The sequence below is a fragment of the Phyllobates terribilis genome, unplaced genomic scaffold (genome assembly GCF_046119375.1).
Source record: "Phyllobates terribilis strain yellow unplaced genomic scaffold, ASM4611937v1 Scaffold_3__8_contigs__length_932513732, whole genome shotgun sequence".
NCBI classification, from domain to species: domain Eukaryota; kingdom Metazoa; phylum Chordata; class Amphibia; order Anura; family Dendrobatidae; genus Phyllobates; species Phyllobates terribilis.
The window spans coordinates 694,304,704-694,329,480 of NW_027362763.1; the positions used below are offsets into that span (position 1 = coordinate 694,304,704).

Below are 24,777 nucleotides of genomic sequence, written 5' to 3' on the forward strand. Positions count from 1 at the left end.
TCAGAGTAAGAAGAAGACTCCTACTCCAGGAGAGGAGAGATATTATTAGCTGCCAGAGGGGGGAGAAGACTCCTTTTGCAGGAGAGGTGAGATATTATTAGCCGCCAGAGAGACAAGAAGACTCCTTCTGCAGGAAAGGGTATATATTGTTAGCGGACAGAAGGGGAAGAAGACTCCTTCTGCAGGACAAGTTACATATTGTTAGCTGACAAAAGGGGAAGAAGACTCCTTCTGCAGAAGAGATTATATATTGTTAGCTGTCAGAAAGGAAAGAACACTCCTTTCACGGAAGAGGTGAGATAATGTTAGCTGCCAGAAGGGAAAGATGACTCCTTCTGCAGGAGAGGTGAGATATTGTTAACTGCCAGAGAGGGAAAAATACTCCCTTTGCAGGAGAGGTGAGATATTATTAGCTGCCAGAGGGGGAAGAAGACTCCTTCTGCAAGAGAGGTTATATATTTGTTATGCACACGCCCGGGCTAAGCGGCGTGTGCGTGGGATTGGTAGTGATTCCACTGGACCGTGCCGGAGAGTGAATGCCTGGAGGGGCGTGACTAAGTATTCACCCGATCCGACCAGGGTCGCACGACGGCATACGACGCCAGTGCACCAAGGAGGAACCGAGCAGAGGGACCAGGTGCTACTCCAGGACAGACCCCGGACACGGCTGTTGACCCACACAGGGGAATACAGGAACAGGCTGGTAGGCTGGCACACAGACTGGAGGGTATAGGCAGGCACGACTGGTATGCAGGCAGGCGGGTATGCAGGCAGGGGGGTAAAGGCAAGCACAGCTAGAGTGCAGACAGGGAGGCACTAGCAGGTAGGAACACAGGCGGGATAGGACCCAGTACACACCGGGACTCAGGAACAATACAGGCAGAGGGTTACAGGCAAGCACAGCTAGAGTGCAGACAAGGCTGAGCAGGGAGGACAGGGCTCTGTTCACACGGAACAGACAGGAAGGGAAAGACAGAGCCAGATACTCACACAGTACTTGCAGAGACAACAAGCAGGAGTTAGGTACGAGTTCAGACTCTGCAGAAAAAGGAAGGGAACGGACATAGAGGGAAAACAGGTAAAGGACAGGAGAGAGTTCAGACTGGAACTGAGTGTACGGAGGAGACCGACACTGCAGAGGGATACAGGAGCGGGTCTGGGAATACGGCCCCCAGAGAGGCGGAACGAACAGGCAAGGAGCGTGTTCAGACAGGACAGACCAGACACAGGAGCGGGTCTGGGAAATCGGCCACTAAAAGGCGGAACGAACAGGCAAGGAGCGTGTTCAGACAGGACAGACCAGACACAGGAGCGGGTCTAGGAAATCGGCCCCTAGAAGGCAGGAGGAACAGGCTAGGAGCGTGTTCAGACAGGACAGACAAGATACAGGAACGGGTCTAGGTAATCGGCCCCTAGAAGGCAGGAGGAACAGGCTAGGAGCGTGTTCAGACAGGACAGACAAGAGAACACAGAAAGGACTCAGTTCAGACACGGGAACTAATACCGCAAAGCAGGAGACATACAAGACTCAGTTCAGACACGGGAACTAATACCGCAAAGCAGGAGACATACAGGAGTCAGTTCAGACAGGCCTGGAAATACAGCCTCCAGGAAAGGCAGACAAGGAAACAAAGAACGGGACCTGGCACCTTCAGAGTGCAAGCACACACTGAAGGAAACACTATGCTCAGGCAGGGATAGAAGGGAGCTGCTGAGCTATATACCAAGTGACAGACAGCAATAGGCTGAGGACGCACAAGGGGTGTGACCCACAGCAGGTACAAAAGGCAGGAAGTGATCGGGCGCCGCCCTTAAGCAGCAGAAACAGACACAAACAGACAGCATGGAGGGAAGCCAGAGAGACATTCTGAACAGGAGATCAAGTGCGCCCTCTTGCACAGTGGGAGATGGACCACCATGCAAGGACGCCGCCAGGTATGTTACAGTACCTCCCCCCTTACGCCCCCTCTTCTTCAGGCCTGCCAGAATCTTCCGCAGGGAATTCGAGGGCCAGTCGTTCACTGGGTTGGAGGGGGACAGAGACTTAAGGGTAATCTCTGCTTCGAGGTACATCTTGTCAAGCTCACAGGAAGAAATAGACGGGTTATCACGTACATAATGAGGAAAAGTCACTGTCTCTTTGTTATCTGGTGGTATCCCGGAGGATTCAGGAAACAACTGGAGGTCCTCCGCCGGGTCAGAAGAGTGCAGAGGCTCAGAGAAAACAACTGCTTCAGAGTACACTAGGTCGGACTCACTGGAGGAAGCAGGCGAGGTATCGGGTACCGAGTATAGGAAAGTCTCTGTCCATTCACCACCAGGTGGCACCCCGAAGGGTTCTGGAGACAGCTGGCGGTTCTCCGCCTGGTCAGAGGGGTGTAGAGACTGACGGGTAACCTCTGCTTCAGAGTACACTAGGTCGGACTCACTGGACGAAGCAAGCGAGGTATCAGATCCAGGATATAGGAAAGTCTCTGTCCATTCACCACCAGGTGGCACCCCGAAGGATTCTGAACACAACTGGAGGTCCTCCGCCTGGTCGGAGGGGTGTAGAGACTCAGGAGTAACCTCTGCTTCGGAGTACACTAGGTTGGACTCACTGGACGAAGCGAGCGAGGTATCAGGTACAGAGTATAGGAAAGTCTCTGTCCATTCACCACCAGGTGGCACCCCGAAGGATTCTGAACACAACTGGAGGTCCTCCGCCTGGTCGGAGGGGTGTAGAGACTCAGGAGTAACCTCTGCTTCGGAGTACACTAGGTTGGACTCATTGGACGAAGCGAGCGAGGTATCAGGTACAGAGTATAGGAGAGTCTCTGTCCTTTCGCTACCAGGTAGCACCCCGAAGGGTTCAGGAGACAACTGGAGATCCTCCGCCTGGTCGGAGGGGTGTAGAGACTCGGAGGTAACTACCACTTTGGGGTACCCATTGTCAGGCTCACTGGACGAAGCGGACAAGGTATTGAGTACCGGGTGTAGAGAAGTCTCTCTCCATTTGTCATCGAGTGGTATCCCGGAGGGTTCAGGAGGCAACAGGGGATCCTCCGCCAGGTAGTAGAGGTGCACAGACTCTGAGGTAACCACAGCTTTGGAGCATCCTTGGACATGCACACCGGTTAAAGAGAAAGAAGCATCTGATGCCGGGTGCAGGAAGTTCTCCTGTGTGGAGTCTGGATGGGCAGAAGTCTCTTCGGCCAGGAGAACTGGTGCACTACCCACGCACATTACCCATTGGGGTTTCTCCGGGATATTGGGAAGTGAAGCTTCAGTAGGGACTTCAAGGTTGGGGTCAGGAGGTCTCAGGGAGGACAGACCCTGGCGTGACGGCTTGCCTCTAAGTCTAGCACGTCTGGACTGCCTCTTGAGGTTGAGAGAAGTATTCCGGAAAGCGTAGTCACCCTGTGAGGATTCTGGGTGGGCAGTAGTCTCATTGGGCTGGAGGACTATTGCGCTACCCACACACATTACCCGTCGGGGCTGCTCCGGGATATTGGGAAGTGAAGCTTCAGCAGGGGCTTCAGAGTTAGGGTCCTCGAAGACCATACGAAAGGCCACCAGGAAGGCCTGCAGGTCAAGGATGACAGGATCCCATGCTTCCCATAGGGGGGTGACCCATTTCAAGGCATCACCCGCTAGGTAGTCAATCATAAAGGCCACTTTAGCCCAATCGGAAGGAAAATAGAGAGGGTAGGCCTTAAAGTGTAGCATGCATTGCTCCACAAATGCACGACACTGTCTTGGATCCCCATAGTAACGTGGCGGATCCGCAGGAACGAGGGCTGATAGATCCATCTGGACGGGTGCGTAATTCGCCTGGAACTCAGCTAAAGGGGGAAAAAAAATTTATTTATTTATTTTAATGCATGTATTCGCTGGAAAAACTTCTCAAAGAGCGAAGGCCGTGGGGCTCAACGGGAACCATGGCCTGAGCATGCTGTTATGCACACGCCCGGGCTAAGCGGCGTGTGCGTGGGATTGGTAGTGATTCCACTGGACCGTGCCGGAGAGTGAATGCCTGGAGGGGCGTGACTAAGTATTCACCCGATCCGACCAGGGTCGCACGACGGCATACGACGCCAGTGCACCAAGGAGGAACCGAGCAGAGGGACCAGGTGCTACTCCAGGACAGACCCCGGACACGGCTGTTGACCCACACAGGGGAATACAGGAACAGGCTGGTAGGCTGGCACACAGACTGGAGGGTATAGGCAGGCACGACTGGTATGCAGGCAGGCGGGTATGCAGGCAGGGGGGTAAAGGCAAGCACAGCTAGAGTGCAGACAGGGAGGCACTAGCAGGTAGGAACACAGGCGGGATAGGACCCAGTACACACCGGGACTCAGGAACAATACAGGCAGAGGGTTACAGGCAAGCACAGCTAGAGTGCAGACAAGGCTGAGCAGGGAGGACAGGGCTCTGTTCACACGGAACAGACAGGAAGGGAAAGACAGAGCCAGATACTCACACAGTACTTGCAGAGACAACAAGCAGGAGTTAGGTACGAGTTCAGACTCTGCAGAAAAAGGAAGGGAACGGACATAGAGGGAAAACAGGTAAAGGACAGGAGAGAGTTCAGACTGGAACTGAGTGTACGGAGGAGACCGACACTGCAGAGGGATACAGGAGCGGGTCTGGGAATACGGCCCCCAGAGAGGCGGAACGAACAGGCAAGGAGCGTGTTCAGACAGGACAGACCAGACACAGGAGCGGGTCTGGGAAATCGGCCACTAAAAGGCGGAACGAACAGGCAAGGAGCGTGTTCAGACAGGACAGACCAGACACAGGAGCGGGTCTAGGAAATCGGCCCCTAGAAGGCAGGAGGAACAGGCTAGGAGCGTGTTCAGACAGGACAGACAAGATACAGGAACGGGTCTAGGTAATCGGCCCCTAGAAGGCAGGAGGAACAGGCTAGGAGCGTGTTCAGACAGGACAGACAAGAGAACACAGAAAGGACTCAGTTCAGACACGGGAACTAATACCGCAAAGCAGGAGACATACAAGACTCAGTTCAGACACGGGAACTAATACCGCAAAGCAGGAGACATACAGGAGTCAGTTCAGACAGGCCTGGAAATACAGCCTCCAGGAAAGGCAGACAAGGAAACAAAGAACGGGACCTGGCACCTTCAGAGTGCAAGCACACACTGAAGGAAACACTATGCTCAGGCAGGGATAGAAGGGAGCTGCTGAGCTATATACCAAGTGACAGACAGCAATAGGCTGAGGACGCACAAGGGGTGTGACCCACAGCAGGTACAAAAGGCAGGAAGTGATCGGGCGCCGCCCTTAAGCAGCAGAAACAGACACAAACAGACAGCATGGAGGGAAGCCAGAGAGACATTCTGGACAGGAGATCAAGTGCGCCCTCTTGCACAGTGGGAGATGGACCACCATGCAAGGACGCCGCCAGGTATGTTACAATATTGCTAGCTGTCGGAAAAGGAAGAAGACTCCTTCTGCAGGAGAGATAAGATATTGTTAGCTGTCAAAGGGGGAATTGTTAGCTGTTACAGGGGGAAGAAGACTCATTCTGTCCAGAGCCCAAGAATTATAGATATTCCTCACTGCACATTAGACACAGGCATGCCTATTGAATGTAGTGCATAGAAGGAAAGCAGAATGACACAGGCATTCTCCCTCTGCACTGAAAACAGGGAAACCGTGCATGTCACATTTCCCTGCACAGGAAGAGCCAACAGCAAATAGAAATGCAGGATCAACAGCACAAGGGCGACTTAAACTACTAGAGTTGTTGTGCAGTACCAATGGAAGGAAGGCACAGGGCTGAGATGGGAAAATGAGACGTCTGAAATTTCAAATTTTCCTAAAAATTAATGAATTTAAAACATGATATATTTTATGTATTCAGCGCACTGAGCCATCTCAGGAACACCTCTTAAGGACCAAGTATATATATATATATATATATATATATATTTATGTATATGTATTTATTTAAGGCTATTTAGCTATTTGAGACCTTTTTTCAGTGTCCTGTTTTTTAAGGCATTATTTTTAAATAAAAAGAAATGAGCAAAAAGATCTGAGCATCACTGGTCCGGCCTCTGTGGAAGCCGGACCAGGACAGTGTTCTCTTCCGCTCCGGAAATCCTCTGTCACGTCACGACATTGCAGGGGCCTAGTGAGTGGAAGAGGAGCCCTGGATGCGAGACAGAGGATTGCTGGCACAGAAGCGAACACAGCCTTAGTCCAACTGCCATGGTGGACTATTAGGACTATTGTCCACCATTGGACAGCCCCTTTAAATGCCTAAGTTGCCCCAAGAAAATATAGAAAAGCAAATACTCTTTTTTTTTTATGGCAGTCACATTATATTGTTACAGCCTATCAGCAAGGCAGCAGTCCTCACAAAAGTCTGAAGGCTGCAGTCGATCAGCAGCCGCTGATTGGCTGCGGCGGTTTCACAACGTAACAATGAAACATCACCGCCTGGAGACACAGCGTCAACATTGCTAAAACAGTGCTGGTCTGGAAAGGTGATTATAACCTTTTTTTTGTTTTATTGAGGCTACTTTAACAATTAAGATGGGGTTGTCTAGTGCTGAACAATCCCTTTAAGACAGAACTGTATTCTAGTCCATGGGTTACTTAATGGATTTAGCGCATCTTACTCCGACAGACTCTTTATCAAGACCGGAGTACAAAACACTTGATTAATTGCATCATTGTGGTGCAATATTTTCCATTTCAAAAAATGTCACTGAAGCTCTCAATGAAAAATTACTAGTTTGGACAAAATTATTTTCTTTTTCATAAAAAAATTTTGGGAAAAATAAAGCTCATAAAAGTGGGTGCGGAAGCTTCACTGTGTAATTATCAGCTAAAATACACAGCCAATGCCCTGACGTACGTTAAAGTGATGGGTAGAAGACGCCTCATTCACAAGAGTAATGTCCATAAATAGTACCGCAATCAGACTCACAAATTACACAACTTAATTGAACATTTTCCACAAAAAAAATTGTCAGCCTCACCTGCAGATAATCAGGACAGATTCGGCATCCTCTGTCAATACCTTTTCTCGATTGTAATAATTTCTAGGAAAATTACAAATATGTTGGCCTTAATAACTCAAACATGGTGTTATCCCCTACCTCTCCCAAACTACTCAATAGAAAAACCGTCTAGATATACAGTAGACCAAAAGTTTGGACACACCTTCTCATTTCAAGATTTTTCTGTATTTTCATGACTATGAAAATTGTACATTCACACTGAAGGCATCAAAACTATGAATTAATACATGTGGAATTATATACTTAACAAAAAAGTGTGAAACAACTGAAAATATGTCTTATATTCTAGGTTCTTCAAAGTATCCACCTTTTGCTTTGATGACTGCTTTGCACACTCTTGGCATTCTCTTGATGAGCTTCAAGAGGTAGTCACCGGAAATGGTCTTCCAACAATCTTGAAGGAGTTCCCAGAGATGCTTAGCACTTGTTGGCCCTTTTGCCTTCACTCTGCGTTCCTGCTCACCCCAAACCATCTCGATTGGGTTCAGGTCTGGTGACTGTGGAGGCCAGGTCATCTGGCGTAGCACCACATCACTCTCCTTCTTGGTCAAATAGCCCTTACACAGCCTGGAGGTGTGTTTGGGGTCATTGTCTTGTTGAAAAATAAATGATGGTGCAACTAAACGCAAACCGGATGGAATAGCATGCCACTGCAAGATGTTGTGGTAGCCATGCTGGTTCAGTATGCCTTCAATTTTGAATAAATCCCCAACAGTGTCACCAGCAAAGCACCCCCACACCATCACTCCTCCTCCTCCATGCTTCACTGTGTGAACCAGGCATGTAGACTCCATCCGTTCACCTTTTCTGCGTCGCACAAAGACACGGTGGTTGGAACCAAAGATCTCAAATTTGGACTCATCAGACCAAAGCGCAGATTTCCACTGGTCTAATGTCCATTCCTTGTGTTCTTTAGCCCAAACAAGTCTCTTCTGCTTGTTGCCTGTCCTTAGCAGTGGTTTCCTAGCAGCTATTTTACCATGAAGGCCTGCTGCACAAAGTCTCCTCTTAACAGTTGTTGAAGAGATGTGTCTGCTGCTAGAACTCTGTGTGGCATTGACCTGGTCTCTAATCTGAGCAGCTGTTAACCTACGATTTCTGAGGCTGGTGACTCGGATAAACTTATCCTCAGAAGCAGAGGTGACTCTTGGTCTTCCTTTCCTGGGGCGGTCCTCATGTGAGACAGTTTCTTTGTAGCGCTTGATGGTTTTTGCAACTGCACTTGGGGACACTTTCAAAGTTTGCCCAATTTTTCGGACTGACTGACCTTCATTTCTTAAAGTAATGATGGCCACTCGTTTTTCTTTACTTAGCTGCTTTTTTCTTGCCATAATGCAAATTCTAACAGTCTATTCAGTAGGACTATCAGCTGTGTATCCACCAGATTTCTGCACAACACAACTGATGGTCCCAACCCCATTTATAAGGCAAGAAATCCCACTTATTAAACCTGACAGGGCACACCTGTGAAGTGAAAACCATTTCCAGTGACTACCTCTTGAAGTTCATCAAGAGAATGCCAAGAGTGTGCAAAGCAGTCATCAAAGCAAAAGGTGGCTACTTTGAAGAACCTAGAATATAAGACATATTTTCAGTTGTTTCACACTTTTTTGTTAAGTATATAATTCCACATGTGTTAATTCATAGTTTTGATGCCTTCAGTGTGAATGTACAATTTTTGAAGTCATGAAAATACAGAAAAATCTTTAAATGAGAAGGTGTGTCCAAACTTTTGGTCTGTACTGTAAAGTGCAGAAACGGGATAGATTTCCGGTTTAAGGGCTCTTCCAGACGCCCGTGCACATTGGTCCGATCTCAGATCGCAATGGGCGGACTGGCCGCACGTTTGCCAACCCGATCATGACAACCTCAAAGAAATATATGAGGCCTTCACGTTCGGGTCAGGAGATGCATGGCCAGTCCGCGCCTTGCGATCCAAGAACGGACTGCTAACCATGGACATCTGAAAGAAACCTAAAAGTCATGGTGACCATATCGGTTGTGACTAGTGTTGAGCAGGATCCAGGTCAAGATGTTTCTACTAAACATCATTCGTGACCACACAGTTTTCATCGACCCTTCTATCGCCGATTGGAGCTCATGACGGGCAGAAATCAGCCCAATTTTATTTTATTTTTACTACTATTATTTAGCGCACCATTTATAAATACCCGTCGATGTACGCGATATCTAAACGGTGGAACCAATAAGAATTTATTATCTCCTATTACTTGAATGCCTGCCAGATCTTGAAACAGAACTGCATTATGGTGTCTTGTTACACAAGCCAAAGCTGACCTTGAAAGCCTCTCAGCTTTTACCCTTCTCTACAGATTCAATTTTTAGTGGCCCTTCAGGGGTTACTGTCCTTCCGAGCAATCAAATCAATGCATAGGGGCGAACAAAAATCAATATCTAAAAATGTTCATGTATGTATCTTAGCAAGGATGGGAGACAATATCTGAAGCGGACTGAAAAGGACGTATTCATATACACACTCCTCAACATTGAAATCACAACACCAAGAAGGAAAAGTGGTGGAGTTATGGAAATCATAGGATGGAGACGTGTTACTGATCTGTAAATGAATATGAGCGCCTCATGCAAAAATCCCCACACTTAAAGCCTTGGCAGCTATAAATGAGGTTATTAATGGTCGTCTTGGGCAAATCATCAAGGTCCACTGCTGGCAGCTCCGTGTGCAATCATCGACCAATGACATCCCACATGTGTTTGATGGGAGACAAGTCTGCAGACGCTGCAGGCAAGAGTAGCACATTTAGGCCAAGCACGGTGCTCACTGCAGCAAGAGCAACATGCGGCCTGGTGTTGTCATGTTGTAAATCGGCTCCCGGGACACTTGGAGAAATGGCCGCACCACTGGTTCCACAATCGATCCATTCTGTACAGCACATGAAATTGGACGTCAAATACCAAGTGTAAGGCATCAAACAGTGGCTATGTAGCATTGTCGATCCCCTCACCGCCGCGGTCCAGGTCCGGCGTCCTCCCGCTCCCCTGCTGCTGTGGCGCGCACTGCGCACAGCTTCTCGGGTTCAGTGCTTAGGTCGCGCGCGCTCCCTCCCTCTTAAAGGGGCCACGTGCGCCGTCCAATAGCGTCCCTGGCCAATGGCTCGAGGACAGCCCGTATATATAAGGCACCTATTCCAAAATGGAGGTGCCTGTGCAATGGTTGTTGTTCCGTGTGCAAACACTTGCTTCAGCCCTCAGGTCCCGCTGCCTGTCAGTCCTGCCCGCCAGTCTGCCTGTCAGTCCTGCTGCCAGTCTGCCTGCCAGTTATCTGCCGTGCTCACCAGCCTGCTTACCTGGAAGCACCTGCCTGTTACCTGTTGTGCCCACAAGCCTGCTTACCTGGAAGCACCTGCCTGTTACCTGTTGTGCCCACCAGCCTGCTTACCTGGAGCACCTGCCTGTTACCTGTTGTGCCCGCCAGCCTGCATTCCTGGAGCACCCATCTGGCTATCAGCCGAACCAGCCTGCTTATCTACCCGGTCCACCCATCAGCCTTCCAGCCGTGCTCATCCGATGTACCGGTCAGTTCCTGCCATCTGACCCATGGGAGTCACCTGCTCTCACACAAGGTCGGTCCCAGAGTGGCACCTGGTCCCCATGCTCGGTCCCTCCCTGGTTCACGGAGTCGATTGAGCCGCCGTGCGACCTTGGTCAGGCCGAGTAGGTACTTAGTCATGCCCCTTTGGCCCCTCCTTGCACCGAAGCACATAGGTTCCACCACCCGGACCCGTAACAGTTTGCACAGGCCATGGAACCCGGTGGCCCCCAGGCTCCTTGGCTCTCTGACCTGTACCAGGAGGTCTCAAGTCAGAGGTCCCAACAGGAGACTATCTTATCCTATCTGCGGAATGTCAACTCCCGCCTGGACACGCTGTCCACCCCGTCTGTGTCAGTCTCCAGCCGAGCGGCACCCGCTCCGGCGGCACCTCAACCCACTGGCGCTATGGCACCTGGCTCTGGATCCGGGCTCTCTGCACCCCCACGTTTTGGTGGTGACCCCGTCTTTTGTCGGGGCTTCCTGAACCAGTGCACGCTGTACTTTGAACTCCTGGCACATCAGTTCCCCTCCGATCGGGCCAAGCTGGCGTTCATCATGTCTCACCTCACCGGGGAGACCGTGGCATGGCTTAACCCTCTGTGGGAAAGAGGGGACCCCCTGGTGTCTGATCTTCTGGCCTTCCTCGCTGCCTTCCAGAAGGTCATCGATGAGCCCGGACGAAAATCTTTTACTGCCTCCTCACTTCTCCGCCTCCGCCAAGGGAGTCTCACCCTGGGCCAGTATGCCATACGTTTCCGAACTCTCGCATCTGAGCTTGCCTGGAACAACGAGGCCCTGGTGTCCTCCTTCTGGGAGGGTCTTTCCGGACGCATCAAGGACGACCTAGCCGGTCGTGACATTCCTACCACCCTGGACGACCTGGTGTCATTAGCTACCCGGATTGACATCCGTTTTTCAGAACGTGCTGAGGAGACTACCTGGGAGAGAAGATTTCCGCGTCTCGCTCCCGTATTCCAAACCCCAGCCTCGCAACCAGCAGCACCTCGGTCACGTTCCCCAGAGCCAATGCAAACTGACCAAACCAAGATGGTCAAATCTCGCCTGGAGACGTGCCGAGCTGAGGGGAGTTGCTTCTACTGTGGCAGTAAGGGGCATCAGATCCGTTCCTGCCTGGTGAAGTCGGGAAACTCCAGTGTGTAAGACCACTCGGAGAGGTCGTCCTAGGCAACAGTAAATCCTCTCCGTCCTTGACTCTATCTGTTTCTATTTCCAGTGGCGAGACCCGCTTCTTTGAGATTGCCCACCTGGATTCCGGAGCCGCTGGGAACCTCATTTCATAGACTGTAGTGGAGCGGTATCAGATTCCTACCATCCGTCTGGCTGAACCGTTGGCGGTCGCCACTGTGGATGGGAAGCTTCTTCCGGAGAACATCCTGCTCATCACAGAGCCTGTAACCCTTCAGGTGGGAATGCTGCACTCGGAGAAGGTCTCCTTTCATGTGCTGTCCGGTCTCTCTCACTCCCTCCTGCTTGGTCTACCCTGGTTACAAAGACATGAGCCCGTCCTGAATTGGAGATCTGGTGAAGTGCTCCGTTGGGGTCTGGTATGCCATGAGTCCTGTCTGGTTCCGGTCCATCCAGCTCGACCTCTGTCTGCTCCGGCTAATCTACCTGGTCTGCCGGCACCTTACTGGTCCTATGCAGACGTCTTCGACAAAAAGGAGGCAGAGACACTACCACCTCATAGACCGTATGATTGCCCCATCGACCTGGTACCTAGTGCTTCTCCACCCCGCGGGCGTATCTACCCCTTGTTGCTGGCTGAGACTCGGGCCATGTCTGAGTACATTGAAGAAAATCTTGATAGGGGATTCATCCAGAAATCTACCTCCCCGGCTGGAGCAGGATTCTTCTTCGTGAAGAAGAAAGATGGCTCACTACGTCCCTGTATCGATTACAGGGGCCTTAACCAGATTACTATCAAAAATATGTACCCCCTGCCGCTCATCTCTGAGCTGTTCGACCGCCTTAAAGGCTTGAAGATCTTCACCAAGCTCGATCTTCGTGGGGCGTACAATTTGGTCCGGATCCGCCAGGGAGACGAGTGGAAGACGGCATTCAACACGCGGGACGGTCACTATGAATACCGTGTGATGCCCTTTGGTCTCTGTAATGCTCCAGCCATCTTCCAGGAGCTGGTTAACGACATCTTCCGTGACCTCCTGTATTCTTGCGTGGTGGTGTACCTGGGCGACATCTTGGTCTTCTCTCCTTCTCTCCGAATCTGCCCACACACCGGAGGGATGTTCGTCAGGTTCTGCTTAGGCTCCGGCAGAATCGCCTATACGCAAAATTTGAGAAATGCCTCTTCGAGCAGTCCTCCCTTCCATTCCTAGGCTATATAATTTCCGAGACTGGTCTGCGGATGGACCCCGAGAAGGTCTATGCCATCTTAAAGTGGCCCCGACCGGAGGGGTTGAAGGCGATTCAGCGATTCCTGGGCTTCACAAATTATTACCGCCTCTTCATCCCTCAGTTCTCCTCCCGGAACGCTCCCATCTCCGCGCTCACCAGTAAGAGAGCAAGTCCCAAGGAATGGACTTCCGAAGCGGAGGAGGCCTTCATCTCCCTAAAACAAGCTTTCTCCTCCGCTCCCGTGCTTCACCGTCTGGATTGCAACAAGCAGTTCTTCCTGGAGGTTGATGCATGCTCCTCCGGAGCTATGCTCACCCAGAAATCCCCGTTCGGGAGAATGGTAACCTGAGGCTTCTTCTCCAAGCTCTTCTCGTCTGAGCAACTACTCCATTGGAGATCGTGAGCTGCTAGCCATCAAATTGGCGCTCGAAGAGTGGCGCTACTTGCTGGAGGGGGCTCTGCACCCGGTGGTCATCTACACAGACCACAAAAACCTTGCCTATCTGCAGAACGCCCAAAGACTTAATCCGCGTCAGGCCAGGTGGTCTTTATTCTTTGCCCGATTCTGCTTCACTCTACATTATCGTCCAGCGGACAAGAACATTAAAGCTGATGCTTTGTCCCGCTCGTTTCTGTCCACCGACCAAGAGGAGGAGCCTCTACATATCATCAACCCCTCCAAAGTGATGACTGTGGCTCCGTTTGATCTGTCTCATCTTCCACCCGGTAAGACCTTTGTAGCGGTTCCGGATAGCAAGAAGATTCTACTCTGGGGCCACTCATCCAAACTTGCCGGTCATGCTGGTCAGAGGAAGACCTTTCTGCTCATCGCCCGACATTACTGGTGGCCTTCCCTACGCAAGGTTGTGGCAGACTTCATCGCGGCTTGTTCCTCCTGTGCCCGTAACAAGGTTCCCAGGCACCTCCCAGCCGGCCGTCTTCTTCCTCTTCCCGTGCCTTCCGCTCCGTGGCAACACATTGCAATGGACTTCATTACGGATCTCCCTGTCTCTGCCGGTTGCACTGTCATTTGGGTGGTCGCCGACCACTTTTCTAAAATGGCCCACTTCATCCCTCTGCTTGGTCTCTGTCTGCATCTGTGCTGGCTAAGGACTTCATTCATCACATCTTCCGTCTCCACGGCCTACCCCTCCACATTGTGTCTGATCGCGGGGTTCAGTTCACTTCGCGTTTCTGGAGAGCTACGTGTAAGCTGCTGGATGTCTCCTTGGATTTCTCCTCTGCCTATCATCCTCAGTCCAATGGTCAAGTGGAACGTATCAACCAGGTCCTTACCAGCTTTCTTTGGCACTTTGTCAACGCTCACCATGACGATTGGGTTGAGCTCCTGCCCTGGGCCGAATTCTTCTATAATAACCCATTGAGCGAGTCTTCTAAATTCCCGCTCTTTGTGGTCTACGTTTCCCGTCTCCTCTTCTGTGGACAATCCTGCCGCGGAGTCTCTGGTCAGCGAATTTTCTGCTATTTGGGAAGACACCAGATCCACACTTCTTCAGTCCTCCAAGCGGATAAAGAAACATGCTGATAAGAGACGTCTGGATCCACCTCAATTCCGTCCGGGAGACAAGGTCTGGCTTTTCTCCAAATATGTTCGTCTCAAGATACCTTCCTATAAGTTGGGTCCATGGTTCATCAGTCCGTTCGAGGTTCTGAACCAAATCAATCCCGTGGCCTACAAGCTGAAACTCCCAGTCACCTTACGGCTTCCCCACTCCTTTCATGTATCCCTCCTTAAACCTGTTGTCCTTAATTCTTTCTCTGACGATCCAGGTACCGCTCCAGCTCCTGTCTCTGCTGAGGACGTCTTTGAGGTAGAAAACATTTTGGCCACCAAGAGGGTAAGAGGAAAGACCTTCTTTCTTGTGGATTGGAAGGGTTTTGGCCCTGAGGAAAAGTCTTGGGAACCCAGGGAGAACATTCATGCCCCTCATCTTCTTAAAAAATTTCTTGCGGGCCTTAAGAGGAGGGGGCGTAAAGGGGGAGGGGGTACTGTAGCATCGGCGTCTCTGCCTCCTGCCCGGCAGAGACGCCGTTCCCCTCACCGCAGCGGTCCAGGTCCGGCGTCCTCCCGCTCCCCTGCTGCTGTGGCGCGCACTGCGCGCAGCTTCTCGGGTTCAGTGCGTAGGGCACGCGCGCGCGCTCCCTCCCTCTTAAAGGGGCTGCGCGCGCAGTCCAATAGAGTCCCTGGCCAATGGCCGGAGGACTGCCCTTATATAAGGCACCTCCTCCAAAATGGAGGTGTCTGTGCAATGGTTGTTGTTTCGTGTGCTAACATTTGCTTCAGCCCTCAGGTCCCGCTGCCTGTCAGTCCTGCCCGCCAGTCTGCCTGTCAGTACTGCCGCCAGTCTGCCTGCCGGTTACCTGCTGTGCTCACCAGCCTGCTTACCTGGAAGCACCTGCCTGTTACCTGTTGTGCCCACCAGCCTGCTTACCTGGAAGCACCTGCCTGTTACCTGTTGTGCCCACCAGCCTGCTTACCTGGAGCACCTGCCTGTTACCTGTTGTGCCTGCCAGCCTGCTTACCTGGAGCACCTGCCTGTTACCTGTTGTGCTCGCCAGCCTGCTTACCTGGAGCACCTGCCTGTTACCTGTTGTGCCTGCCAGCCTGCTTACCTGGAGCACCTGCCTGTTACCTGTTGTGCCTGCCAGCCTGCTTACCTGGAGCACCTGCCTGTTACCTGTTGTGCTCGCCAGCCTGCATTCCCGGAGCACCCATTTGGCTATTTGCCGAACCAGCCAGCTTATCTACCCGGTCCACCTGTCAGCCTTCCAGCTGTGCTCATCCGCCGACCCGTGGGAGTCACTTGCTCTCACACAAGGTCGGTCCCAGAGTGGCACCTGGTCCCCCGGCTCGGTCCCTCCCTGGTTCACGGAGTCGATTGAGCCGCCGTGCGACCTTGGTCAAGCCGAGTAGGTAATTAGTCACGCCCCTCTGGCCCCTCCTTGCACCGAAGCACAGAGGTTCCACCACCCGGACCCGTAACAGGCTACATGAGCCATCAGGAGGGGTTTGCAAATCATTGGGCTACGAGCCAAATGTTCAACTACAGGTTGTCCACTGATCTCACCCCACCACTCTCAAAGGCTATCATGGTGAAAGCAAGATGGTAATGGTGGCTTGTATGGAGGTCTGTCCTCTTCAGTGATTAATCCACTTTTGTCTTCGATGCAATGGTAGCAGATTTTTCTGCAGACCACATGGGTAACACCATAAAGAAGGCTTCACGATGGAACTTCACACCAGTCCTAGGGATTATGGTGTGGGGTGGCATAACGTACAGTAGCCGGACCCCTTTAGTCTTCATTCCAGGTGCACAAGAGCTCAGTGTTACATTGATTTGGTGGTGGAACCAGTAGTGCAGCCATTTCTCCAAGAGTTCCAGGGAACTTTTTCAACACAACAATGCCAGGCTGCATGTTGCCCGTGAGCAGCCTACGTGGCCTAAATGTGCTACCATGGCCTGCAGCATCTCCGGAATTGTCTCCCATCGAGCACATCCGGGAGGTCATTGGTGAGTGATTACACAGAAGCCGCCAGCAGCGTGTCTTGATGATTTGTCCAATTGCATTCAGCTTGGCAGAACATTCCTTAGATGACCATTAATAACCTCACTGATGTCTATCTATCCTATGATTTCCATAATTCCCCAACTTTTCTTTCTTGGTGGGATTCCGACAGATAAACGGTGGTTCGCAAAACTCTCATCCTGCAGTGACGGCCTACTAATGTGACCGCTGGACCAGGGTCATGCATATTGAATTGGTTTTGGAATCTGACAGGTAAATGGTGCTTCGCAAAGCTCTCATCCGGCAGTCACGGTCTACTGACGTGGCCGCTGGACCAGGGTCCTGCAAATCGAATTGATTATGGATTCCGACAGGTAAATGGTGGTTCACAGGGCTCTCATCCAGCAGTCACGTCTACTGATGTGATCGCTGTACCAGGGTCCTGTAAATCGAATTGATTATGGATTTCAACAGGTAAATGGTGGTTCACAGGGCTCTCATACAGCAGTCACGTCTACTGATGTGACCGCTGGACCAGGATCCTGCAAATAGATTTGCTTATCTCTATTCATTAGCGATTTTGCTCCTAAACGCAGTACGATTTTGCTTGTCTATGGTTTAAGCTGCCGCGCTGTAGAAAGTAATGTGATTGTACTCTCTTGTGCGGCAGTCACTAAATTATACTAGCGTATGCTTGGGTTTTTCAATTTACTTTTGTGGGAGTACCAAAAATTTTCACAACCTACATGAAAATTAATGGATAAAGCCAAACATGAATGGCTACTTCTTGATTCCTGGTGGCATGGGAATAAATAAAGAGTCAATACCAGATCTAACAAACTGAAAAATACAAACATATGTCGGTGACTGCCTGTCTTCCTTGAAAACAAAAGTATCGGGCATTTAAATTGCCATTGCCCGATCCTTCGCTCCCTTGAAGGGGGATTGTTTATAGGTCCCCATACACATATGATAGCCACTAGTCGACAGACTCAAGGAGTTTTTTTTTTATTTTATATTAGAGAATATGCTATTTAGGACTTGCATTGACTCCTTCAAGTCTTCAGATGTGCACAAATAGATATAGCATTGCGATGACCTCTCGATTTGCTGCTATAGGTATAGAGTCTGCTGAGATCTTGCTGAAATAAGAGAGAATAAGAGCAACGTAGCTCCAAAAAGCACAGAATGAAAAATGACAGCGCACAGGAGCTGTCACAACAGGTTTTGTGTCTGGCGTGCAAGCGAGAAGCCAAATTCCTAACATCCCCATCCTGCACCTCCGCTGCAGACTACTACATACTGTGACCTGCCCCATAAACTTGTAACAGCCTCCAGGGGAAAAAACTAGTCATATATGGTCTTCACCAAGTATCTGGTCCAAAAGACGTTTGAGGAAGAAGAGGTTCTCACAAAACCTGCTGAGACACATCTAATGCCGACAGGAGAAGGTGAAAGGAAATAATAAATATCAAAGAAATGTTTGTAAAACTGTAAGTAAAGCAGCACTCCAGCAAACAGGGATTGTTTTTTTCTATAAAAAGCAAAACGGGCTATTATTAAAGAAAAATGCACAGGTTTAGTTGTTACACTTGCCCATTGGACTGAGGATGATAAGCAGAGGAGAAATCCAGGGAGGCATCCTCCATCTTACACGTAGCTCTCCAGAAGCGTGAAGTGAACTGGACCCCGCGATCAGACACAATGTGGAGGGGTAGGCCATGAAGACGAAAGATGTGATGGATGAAGTACTTAGCCCGCACGGATGCGGACAGGAGACCAGGCAGAGGGATGAAGTGGGCCATTTTAGAAAAGCGGTCAGCGACCACCAAAATGACAGTACAACCGGCAGAAACAGGGAGATCCGTAATAAAGTCCATAGCAATGTGTTGCCACGGAGCGGAAGGTACAGGTAGAGGCAGGAGAAGGCCGGCGGGAAGATGCCTGGGAACCTTGTTACAGGCACAGGAGGAACAAGCCGTGACAAAATCCGTAACATCCTTGCGATGAGCAGGAAGGTCTTCTTCTGGCCAGCATGGCCGGCTAGTTTGGACGAATGACCCCAGAGAAGAATCTTCTTACGATCCGAAATTGCTACAAAAGTCTTACTGGGTGGAAGATGAGACAGGTCAAATGGGGCCACAGTCATTACTCTGGAAGGGTCGATGATATGCAGAGGTTCCTCCTCTTGGTCGGAGGACTGGAATGAGCGGAATAGAGCGTCGGCTGTAATGTTCTTGTCCGCAGGGCGGTAATGTAGAGTAAAGCAGAATCGGGCAAAGAACAGAGACTACTGGGCCTGACACGGATTGAGTCTTTGGGCGTTTTGTAAATAGGCCAGGTTTTTGTGGTCTGTCTAGATGATCACCGGGTGCAGAGCCCCTTCCAGCAGGTAGCGCCACTCCTCCAGTGCCAATTTGATGGCAAACAGCTCACGATCTCCTATGGAGTAGTTGCGCTCGGACGAGGAGAAGAGCTTGAAGAAGCTGCAGGTTACCATTCTCCCAGACGGGGATTTCTGGGTGAGCACCGCTCCGGCTCCAGAGGAGGAAGCATCAACCTCCAGGAAGAACTGCTTGTTGTAATCCAGACTGTGCAGCACAGGGGCGGAGAAGGCTTGTTTTAGGGAGACGAAGGCCTCCTCCGCTTCAGAAGTCTATTCCTTGGGATTTGCTCCCTTACGGGTGAGCGCAGAGATGGGAGCGGTCCGGGAGGAGAAATAAGTTATGAAGAGGCGGTAATAATTTGCGAAGCCCAGGAATCACTGAATCGCCTTCAAACCCTCCAGTCGGGGCCATTTTAAGATGGCAGAAATCTTCTCAGGGTCCATCCGCAGACCAGTCTCGGAGATAATATATCCCAGGAACGGAAGGAAAGTCTGCTCGAAGAGACGATTCTGCCAGAGCCTTAACAGAACCTGACGAACATTCCTCCGGTGCGTGGGCAGATCCGGAGAGAAGACCAAGATATCGTCCAGGTACACCATCACACAAGAATATAGGAGATCACGGAAGATGTCGTTAACCAGCTCCTGGAAGATGGCTGGGGCATTACAGAGACCAAAGGGCATCACGCGGTATTCATAGTGACCGTCCCGGGTGTTGAATGCCGTCTTCCACTCGTCTCCCTGGCGGATCCGGACCAAATTGTACGCCCCACGAAGATCGAGCTTGGTGAAGATCTTCGCACCTTTAAGGCGGTCGAACAGCTCCGAGATAAGAGGCAGGGGTTTCTTATTCTTTATGGTAATCTGGTTAAGACCCCTGTAGTCGATACACAGCCGTAGCGAGCCGTCTTTCTTTTTAACGAAGAAGAATCCCGCTCCAGCCGGGGAAGTACACTTCTGTATGAATCCCCTAGCAAGATTCTCCTCAATGTACTCAGACATGACCCGGGTCTCAGCCAGCGACAAGGGGTAGATACGCCCGCAGGGATGAGAACCACTGGGTACCAGGTCGATTGGGCAATCATACGGCCTATGAGGTGGTAGTATTTCAGCATAGGACCAGTAAGGTGCCGGCAGACCAGGTAGATTAGCCGGAGTAGACAAGGGTCGAGCTGGACGAACCGGAACCAGGCAGGTCTCATGGCAACCCTGCCCCCAACGGAGCACCTCACCAGATCGCCAATTCAGGACGGGTTCACGTCTTTGTAGCCAGGGTAGACTTAGCAAAAGGGAGTGAGAGAGACCGGATAGCACATGAAAGGAGATCCTCTCCGAGTGCAGCATTCCCACCTGTAGGGTAACAGGCTCTGTGACGAGCAAGATGGTCTCCAGAAGAAGTCTCCCATCCACGGAAGCAACTGCCAATGGTTCAGCCAGACGTTTGGTAGGAATCTGCTACCGCTCCACAAGAAATGAGATACCCAGTGGCTCCGGAATCCAGGTGGGCGATCTCAAAGAAGCGGGTCTCACCACTGGAAATAGAAACGGATAGAGTCAAGAACAGAGAGGTTTTACTCTTGCCTAGGATGACCTCTCCGAGTGGTCCTAGACACTGGAGTTTTCCAGCTTCACCAGGCAGGAACGGATCAGATGCTCCTTATTGCCACAGTAGAAGCAACTCCCTTCGGCTCGGTGCGTCTCCTGGAGAGACTTGACCATCTTGGTTTGGTCAATTTGCATGGGTTCAGGCGAGCGTGCCCGGGGAATTGCTGGTTGGGAGGCAGACTTTTGGAATACAGGAGCGAGACGCGGAAATCTTCTCTCCCAGGAAGTCTCCTTAGCTCGTTCCAAAAAACGGATGTCAATCTAGGTAGCTAGTGACACCAGGTCGTCCAGGGTGGAAGGGATGTCACGACCAGCTAGCTCATCCTTGATCCGTCCAGAAAGACCCTCCCAGAAGGTGGACACCAGGGCCTCATTGTTCCAGGCAAGCTCAGATGTGAGGGTACGGAACTGTATGGCATACTGGCCCACGCTGAGACTCCCTTGGCGGAGACGAGCAGTGAGGAGGCAGTAGAAGTCTTTCGTCCAGGATCATCGAAGGCCTTCCGGAAGGCAGCGAGGAAAGCCGGAAGATCGGACACAAGGGGATCCCCTCTCTCCCACAGAGGATTAAGCCATGCCAATGCTTCCCTGGTGAGGTGAGACATGATGAACGCCACCTTGGCCCGGTCGGAGGGAAACTGATGTGCCAGGAGTTCAAAGTGCAGCGTGCACTGATTTAGAAAAGCCCGACATAAGACAGGGTCACCACCAAAACGTGGAGGCGCAGAGAGCCGGGGTCCAGAGCTGGATGCCATGGCACTAGTAGGCTGAGGCGCCGCCGGAGCGGGTGCGGCTCGGCTCGAGACGGACACAGATGGGGTCGGCAGCGTGTCCAGGCGGGAGTTGAGGGAGTCCGCAGGTAGGTCAGGATAGTTTCCTGTTGGGATCTCTGACGAGAGACCTCCTGGTACAGGTCAGAGAGCGAAGGAGCCTGGGGGCCACCAGGTTCCATGGCCCGTGCAAACTGTTACGGATCCGGGTGGTGGAACCTATGTGCTGCGGTGCAAGGAGGCTCCAGAGGGGCGTGACTAAGTATCTACTCGGCCTGACCAAAGTCGCACGGCGGCTCAGTCGACTCCGTGTACCAGGGAGGGACCGAGCAGAGGGACCAGGTGCCACTCTGGGACTGACCTTTTATGAGAGCAGGTGACTCCCACGGGTCAGAAGACAGGAACTGACCGGTACAGCGGATGAGCACGGCAGGCAGGCTGACGGGTGATCCGGGTAGACAGACAGGCTGATTCGGCTGATAGCCAGACGGGTGCTCCGGGTAGGCAAGCTGGCGGACACAACAGGTAACAGGCAGGTGCTTCCAGGTAAGCAGGCTGGCGGGCACGGCAGGTAACAGGCAGGTGCTTCCAGGTAAGCAGGTTGGCAGGCACGGCAGGTAACAGGCAGGTGCTTCCAGGTAAGCAGGCTGGCAGGCACGGCAGGTAACAGGCGGGTGCTTCCAGGTAAGCAGGCGGGCACAGCCCATAGACAGACTGGCAGACTGGACTGTAGGTAGACTGTCGGGCTGGAGAGTAGTCAGACTGGCGGACTGGACTGAAGATCAGACTGGCGGACAGGACTGACTTGCAGAGGACCGAAGCAAAGTAAGTATCACAGAGCAACAACCTTGCACGGACACCTCCATATTGGAGGAGGTGCCTTTTATAGAGAAATTCCTCCGGCCATTGGCCGGGGACTTTTTAGGACGGGGCACACGGCCCCTTAAAGAGGGAGGGAGCGCGCGCCCTAAGCACAGTGCCAGGGAAGCTGCGTGCACCAGCAGCAGCAGCAGGGAGGCCGGAAGAAGTCGGAACAGGGCCGCGGCAGTAAGGGGGACGACATCTCTGCCTGGGTGGGGGCAGAGACGCCGATGCTACATTAGTTGATTTGTAATTTCAGGTTTCTGATATATCACCCTAAATGCAGGCTACATTTCCCACAATTCTTCTCTTTTTACAGAGGAATCATATGACTCTTGGCAGCTAGTGATAAATCCATGACATAGAACTGCTGTCACCTAATGTATACTTCAGTCTCGGCATATCCTATGTGATCCAGCTTCAATCTTTCTCCCCTGCCTCCTGCTTGTGATAAGCTTCATCCAATCAACTATTGGCTGATTGCAGCTAAATCTTATTGAAATGTGATAGGGTCTAAGAGGTAATAACTCTCCTTGTGGATACTGACATGCTTGACATACCAGTGTAAGGAGACCTATAGGACATGCCATGCTCCTCTGGAAAACTTAATATATACATTGCCTCTTCAGAGAGGAAGGGGACTTGAACTCTTGTGCCACCTACAGGAAGTAGCAATCCTAAAAGTCAATATCGACCCTTTAACGAGCCTTGCCACAAGACTTAGGATAAAGCCAAACCAGAATCTGAATTTGAAGGGCAAGTGTTTCGGAGTGTTGCTCCTCCTCTAATGGCATGGTATCTAATTTGGTTGTAAGAGAAGCCTATAACTAGGGTGACAAGGCTCATTAAAAGGTCAATATTAACTTTTAGGATTGCTACTTCCAATAGGTTTTACTATAGTTCAAGCAGTCTTCCTCTTTAAAGAGGTAATTTGAATATTACATTTCCCAAAGGAGCATTGCATGACCTGCAAGTCTCCTTACACTGGCATGTCAATCTCCAAAAGGAAAGGAGTTAACCCTTAGACTGCAGTCTTAGGCCTCTCATACTGCCAAATCAGATCTTATGCTTCGCACTGAGGAGGAACAAAACCCCAAAACACGCATTTACAAATTGACATTCTGGTTTAGCTTTTATTCTACATCATGTGGCAAGGCTCGTTAAAGGGACGATATTTGGAAGCAGATGTTGGTACCATTGAGGATGACAGGTGGGAGTCCATATTGGAATATATCCCCAAGTTGTCTCTAAATGAACCTGCCAGAATGTCACAACCTACTTCTTGTACATAGAGCATATAGATCACCCGATTTTTTGCTCAGAATAGGGGTACGGGGGAATTCGGATTGCCCGAGATGTGGGTCAGAAGTTGCAGGTATACTACATGTTATGTGGAGTTGCCCAAAGCTTGCAAACTATTGGTCTGAAGTAGTTGCCCTAATTGAAGGACGGTATCATTGTATAATTCCTAGAGATCCAGTGGTTTGCTTGCTGGGATATGTGGAGGAACTTATGGGGAATGATATTGCAAAACTGGCAATTGCCAGACTCTTATATGCAGCTAGAAAGGTAATAGCTAGGTATTGGGTGCGAACTGAGCCTCCCTCTAGACAGGAGTACATAAGGCAGGTGGATTATGTGGTACGGATGGAGGAAAAAATTGATTTAAAAAGGAAAAACGCCAAACTCAGTGACAACCTATGGGCACCATGGAAGGTGTGATTAATGCTTTTGGAGGAAAGAATCCGGTGATTACACTATAAAATACATTGCAATGGTTATAAGATGTTTTTTTGTGATATTGAACCATATTTTATATAACAATAAAGGTTTATTGTCGTCCGTAAAAGGCGAGGGGGGGTGAGGGAGGGGTTATTTTTGATAATAAGAAAATGAAAATTATTGTACTGAAGTTGTATTTCATTATTCTATCTTTAAATGAATTAAAAAAAAAAGGGACGATATTGACTTTTAGTATTGCTACTTCCAACAGGTGGCGCTAGAGTTCAAGTTCTCTTTATTTCTAAACAGGCAATTTGCCTAGAAATATACTAAAGATTCTGAACACAACACTATGTATAGGCAGGGCAATGGGACTGAGGAGAGTCTTACCAATCTGTGACTTACCTACTATGTCACTTTTCTGTTATGGCATGACACTTTAAGCCTCTGTACACCTCATGAAGCTGGATTAGCGGCGCAACACTAGCAATTATGCTTAGTCCATCAGTTACATTTTAGCAATTTAGGTAGTGTTAGGTAGATCACATTTTTCATTTTAAATAATATCTAATAAAGAAAATGTATTAATATGGTTAGCGGATATTGTGGAAGAAGGTTAAATAAATGTTTCTGCCCATTTGGACCACTATATATGGAATTACCCAATCTCCACACATTGTGGAGCTCCAATGTAATCACTTAGTTGGTCAGGGAAGATAAACTGCAGCCAGAGAGATCCGGCAGGTGATTATTTCCCTCGATCAATTCCAAACACATGCAAACCTCAGTCGGATGTTGGAAAGGAAAAGCTTTCGGATGAACAGACGTTCGGCCAACTTATTAAGTGTATGGCCACCCTAACACGTCCAACTGCAGTCTGTAGACCCCCATAACTTTCATGTAGACACATTCTGACTGGTC

At 50.4% G+C, this 24,777-nt stretch overlaps 1 protein-coding gene and 1 long non-coding RNA gene across 2 annotated transcripts in view; one reads left to right on the top strand and one right to left on the bottom strand.

Moving 5' to 3' along the window:
- MARK1 (microtubule affinity regulating kinase 1) overlaps positions 1–24,777 on the bottom strand; it is a 221,835-nt gene that overhangs the window by 172,111 nt on the left and 24,947 nt on the right. The window contains 1 exon segment of the mRNA XM_073671910.1: positions 6,996–7,058. Coding sequence (XP_073528011.1) covers positions 6,996–7,058 — 63 coding nt within the window.
- The window catches only part of LOC141257409 (uncharacterized), a 46,710-nt gene continuing 27,217 nt past the window's right edge, over positions 5,285–24,777 (top strand). Inside the window, exon 1 of the long non-coding RNA XR_012318063.1 lies at positions 5,285–5,410. This is a non-coding gene — a long non-coding RNA (uncharacterized lncRNA). The remainder of the gene's footprint in view (positions 5,411–24,777) is intronic.